Below are 5,014 nucleotides of genomic sequence, written 5' to 3' on the forward strand. Positions count from 1 at the left end.
GCCACCAACATTTCCTCAAGTGCTCCCTGCTGCCTCACACAGGGGGCTGGGAATCAATGGATCAAGACCAGTGTCAGGAGAATCCAACTTACTACTCTTCAGTGTCAGGATGAGGTGTCCTGGTTTGGGGGATGAAAGCACTATATGAACTAGGCAGCTTCAGCCCGGCAGCAGATATGCTCTTTGGCAGGACTGATGACAGGGATAGGCCAACACTTCCTTCTCCTGCTTTAATTTCTTCCCCCTAACATTGCCATGGGGACCTCATGGAGAACTGGTGGCCCAGATCCCCAATTTCTTCTAGTTGGCTAAGGCAACCCCTGCTTAGCGCTCTTATTTGGTTCCCAAAAAAATAAGCATTAAGCAGAATAGTGTTAAGCGAAACCGATTTTCCCAGGGGGTTTTGAAGTGCTTGGCTGAGGATTTTTACACTCCCTGCTGCCAGTTGTATGATGCCATGAGCGTTATAACAAAACTTGTTGAACGCTAAGTAGTATTGGGTATCAATGTAAAATGGGCGTTATAGCGAAATAGTGCTAAGCAAAACAGTGTTAAGTGGGAGTTGCCTGTATTTCACCAGGAGAGGACTGACCTCTCTCTGAAGCCACCCCCTTGTGATCTACATACTCTCTGGTCCCGTTACAAAGCAGTTGAGTTCTCCCTTTTCCCACGCTCTTCCCCCTGGCAAGCTCCAGTAGGCAGAGCATCAACAGAGGAACAATACTAAACCAGAGGGTGGTACAGTTCTTTGTCTGAACCACCCATGTCTTCAGATCAAGGCAGACCTCCCAGAATAGATGCATGGATTCTGGGCACAGTTGCAGGGTGATTTGGCTCCTAGGAAAAAGATGGGGTCTTGTGGATGTTACTGGTATTGTCAACCCTGTCACTAACTCATTACTAGCTCAGAACACAAGGACCTAGACCCTTTTCACCACTGTAAAACTGGAAATTTATTGACCTCATACTAGGTTGCTGATATGTTTAATGAAGTTCACAGGGCTGTTGCCAAGATTGACCAAGTGTTTGTGTATTTAGATTACAGGTACTGCTGGAGGACATTTGTCACACATCCACATGAAGGAGAAAGTGATTTTTGGCCTTGGTTTTTCCCTCTATGGATCACTTTCTATAACCTGGAACTCCAGCATATTCTGTTGGTTAGTAGATATTTTGGCAAAAACGGGTGAGAGAATATTGCTAAAGGATTCGTAAAGGCGGCTTCCAGGATACTGGCCACACTGTTTTTAGTGCTATCAGGAGCAGGGTTATAACCAGGGCTGGGGCCTTCGTTATGTAAGGGGCTGCACAAATAGAAGGAGGGTAGGGATGGTGAGGGCACTAGCTTGGGCCTGAAACACTGCCTTCTGCCCTGCTCTCTGTCCTGGAGCAAGCCAGAGCTCGAGCTGTGCCCCCAGCCTTCCTGAGTGAGAGGCAGTAGCTGTAATGATTTGGCACTGAATCAGATGACAGCCCTCATGGCTAGAGACAGACATTCAAAAAGCCAGAGCCTGAACTGATTCAAACTTTGCAGGTTAGTCTAACCTGCGTAGATTGAACCAATTTGCAAGTGAATAAACATTAACTGTTAACTCTGGAAATGCAGGCATGTGTCTGCAGTTGCTCAGGCCAGAAGCTGGAGGGTACTAAAGCCAGGGGGCACCCTTGACTTCAGGGTAGCTGTGCTGGGGGGACGTGGCCAGGCCCAGCAGTAACCTAAAGTGAACTGGCCAGGGAGGGTATTTAATTCCCCCCTCCCTGTTCCACAGTCCCAGACTGGGGTCCTCCTGGTGCACCCCACTCGCTGCTGCAGCGGCAGGCGTGGGGTTGTGGCCAGACACTGGCTGGCATGGCTTCTGAGGCAAAGGGGGCAAGGAGGGGAGTTATTCCCTGCTCTCTCCCCAGGGGACCACAGCCAGGGTCTGCCCACCCCAACTCCCGCTGCTGCAGCTCCCTTCCTGCACAGGGCAAGCAGCAGGATAAGCCCTCTCCTGCCCCCTCTGCCAGACACTGGAGGAAGTGGGGAATAACCACCCACCCTTCCCACTCTGCCTCAGGGGCCATGCTGGCCAGCATCTGACTGTGTCCCTGATGCTGCAGTGGCTAGCACCAGGTGGACCCCAGCTCGGATCCATGGCAGTGGGACAGGGAAGAGAGAATTAAACCCACATCCCTGGCCAGTTTACTCCAGGCTACTGCCAGGGCTGGCCATGCCTCTGCTGCTGGAGCAGTTAGTGGAGAGATACCTGGCAGGTCCATGCTGGTAGGACAGGGGAGGGACAGTGGGAATAAACCTCTTGCCTGCTCCCTTCTAGGGGCAGCATCTTGCCAGGCCCCCACCCCTGCATGTCCCTGCTCTGGCTATGGAGCAGAGGGGTGGGCCCAACCCTGCTCTGCTGGAGCAGGGAGTACAGTCCAGCCCAGGGCTGCAGAGCATGCTGGGGGACACTAGTTTAACTTAAACCAGGAAGAGGTCTGGGACAGAAGTTGCATGACTGGGTTTGAACTCAATCAGTTAAGTCTAATATTACATTCAATCAGGTTTATCTCAAACTAGTTTCAGCCATTTTAAAACTGGTTTAGGTGCACTGAACTTGTTCTGTTACAGGTTTAAACCAGTTTCTGATCACTTAAACTGTGTAACTTCTGTCCCTAGCCCATGTGCCTGGCCCCTCCCTACCCACTTTGCTGGCCTGGGGCAATACCAAAGAGTAGTCCACGATCTATCCTGGGCAGGACTCAGCAGAGCAGTAGGGCCTTTGACAATCTACCTCAGTATCTACCAGCTTTGGATCTGGCACATGGTATAGAAGGAATCAAAACACCACAGAAGTGCAAAGGTTAAGGAGATATATTGCATTCCCTGGGTGAGACACAGCTAGAGGAAAATGTTGCGCATTATATAGGATATACCCTTTCTCAATAGCATTACAAGTAAGTTAGTGCTGTTACCATTGTTTACTGATGTGCTCCTGATAGCACCCAAAATAGGTTAGGCATTATGCAAATATAAGGTCTGGTGTTTGCCCTAGACAGTTTTAGGCCACAAAGGCAACTCAAAGAAGTTTAAGGAAGGAACAAGAAGCACAATCTAGAAAACAAAGCTTATCAGCACAGTGACTAGTCATGTCCTGGCAGTACAATCAATCATTGATAATGCAACTGGGGATGACACTTTAGGGTTTCTCTTCAGAGATGTCCTGATTTACTCCAGTATAACACCTCAGACTTCAGTAAGTGGGTAAAATTGAATAAATCCATGGATAGCCTCAGTTTAGGCAGCCATCTTTGAAAATCTTGGCCTCTGCCAACCCACGTCCATTTCAGCACAGTACTAGTCCACTTGAACTGAGGGGGTTGTCTGCTTCTGTGGCGTGGGGCATAGTCCTCCTAGGATCTGCTGAGTGTATATTAACCAACTACATCTATGTCATTGGCATGGCAGGGCACTGGCTGTGCCTTCATCTCCCTTTCCTTTACTGATGGTGTGAAGCTGCGTATTCTGGTCCTTTAGCTTTTGTTCCTTGTAGTTTTGTGTGAGGGTCTGAAGTGTTGATTTGGGGGATTCCTTGGGTTTAGAATTGTCTGTAAACATGCAGATGTGGGGGACTTTATGGCCTAGGAGGCTCTGTCCAATCTAATCAATGCTCCTATGTCAGTTGTTAAAAGAATAAGAAATGCTCAACCCAACTGTATGTAACATATTCCAGACACATGTGCAAAACATGGGGTCCTATCTCACTGTTCCTTGGAGTCAGGGAAGAAATGTCTTCCCTGCTTCCAAGAGGCCAACCCAGTTCCCTAACGCATATGAAGTTCCTAACAAGTTCATGGGGCTGTGGTGTGTTAACAGGGATCTCTCAGGAACACACACTTGGTTGCAAGAGACACTTGGAACTTCTGGAAGTGGCTAGCAGCAATTTGCTGGGAGAGATGCTTTATTCTGAGCCTCTGAGTGTGGCTAAAGAAAAAGCATTTGGCTTTTGATCTCTCATCTTAACACCAGGTTTCTTTTTTTCTCTGTCGGGTCTCCCTCCTGGGTTGCAGTGTCATCCATATTACCAAATAGTACCAGCATGCTCTCAACTACAACTTGTGAGTCACTTATTTGCCAATGCTTCTGCAAGAAGTCTCTGAGGTGTCCAGCCTCCATATGGCAGCTCTGAGTAACAAACCAGGCGCTGACATCTACTGACAAGCTTCACCGTACCACCAGCCAGGCACTGCTCGACCACAAGCCAGCACCTGAGGACATCGAAAAATAATTGTCATGATGTTCTGTAAAAGCAGCCAAACCATGTATATCAGCATCTTCAGCCTTCAGAAGGTGACACTACACTGGGAGTCACCTCACCAGCCCTACAAGTCCTTTGAATAAAGATTGGGACCAGAGATGGATCTCTTCTTTTCTATTGTTGGCAGTGGCTTTCTACATGCTACCTTGGAAGCAGACAGTGGTACATATTCCACCTTGGGCCATTCCAGGTATCAACTAGTAAGTAGCAAGTTCTTTGCATCAGGAAGTTCCTAAGAAGATCATTTTTATATGTGCTGGCATTTCGGAGACTCTTTCCTATTATATGTTACACAAGCTCATATTTCTACCCCGGGTTTTTAAGATTTATTTTCCACACTGGTTGAAACCTGCAAAACATTTGCAATTAAAGTTTTATTGGAAAAGTATTTCTTTAAATACAGGATTTTTAGTTATCCACTGACCAAATATTGTAACGGAATCAAAACTTCTCACCCTTAAAAGGCACCATCCCTGCCATGCCAGCCCTGGGACCCCATTCACCCCAGCCCATGCCCCTGCCTCTGCTCCACTCCCTCCCTCACTGTGGGGGCCTCGATCTTCCCCTCCTCCCCATGTCCCTTCTCCATGACAGACTTACTTACTGGAGGGGGGTGATGCATGAGTGTATGCACACTTGAGTGTGCTTGCACTCAGCCCCCCCGATCCTATTTTCTTCCTGCACCTATGCACCCCAGTAAACTTTGTCAGCCTTGGCTG

General features: G+C 48.3%; 1 protein-coding gene across 3 annotated transcripts in view; it reads left to right on the plus strand.

The window, feature by feature from the left end:
* Positions 1 to 4,638, plus strand: part of APOBEC1 (apolipoprotein B mRNA editing enzyme catalytic subunit 1) — an 8,214-nt gene extending 3,576 nt beyond the window's left edge. Inside the window, exons 4-5 of one of the 3 annotated variants that reach the window (XM_019544226.1) lie at positions 1,039 to 1,089; positions 4,070 to 4,638. In XM_019544226.1, the coding sequence (XP_019399771.1) occupies positions 1,039 to 1,089; positions 4,070 to 4,137 (119 nt within the window). In that variant the 3' untranslated portion in view covers positions 4,138 to 4,638. Of the gene's footprint in view, positions 1 to 1,038; positions 1,161 to 4,047 lie in introns of all 3 variants that reach the window. The other 2 variants (XM_019544224.1, XM_019544225.1) reach the window with 2 other exon arrangements.
* Positions 4,639 to 5,014: the final 376 nt, after the last annotated feature.

This window comes from Crocodylus porosus, unplaced genomic scaffold (genome assembly GCF_001723895.1).
Source record: "Crocodylus porosus isolate Cpor-Errol unplaced genomic scaffold, CroPor_comp1, whole genome shotgun sequence".
NCBI classification, from domain to species: Eukaryota; Metazoa; Chordata; order Crocodylia; family Crocodylidae; genus Crocodylus; species Crocodylus porosus.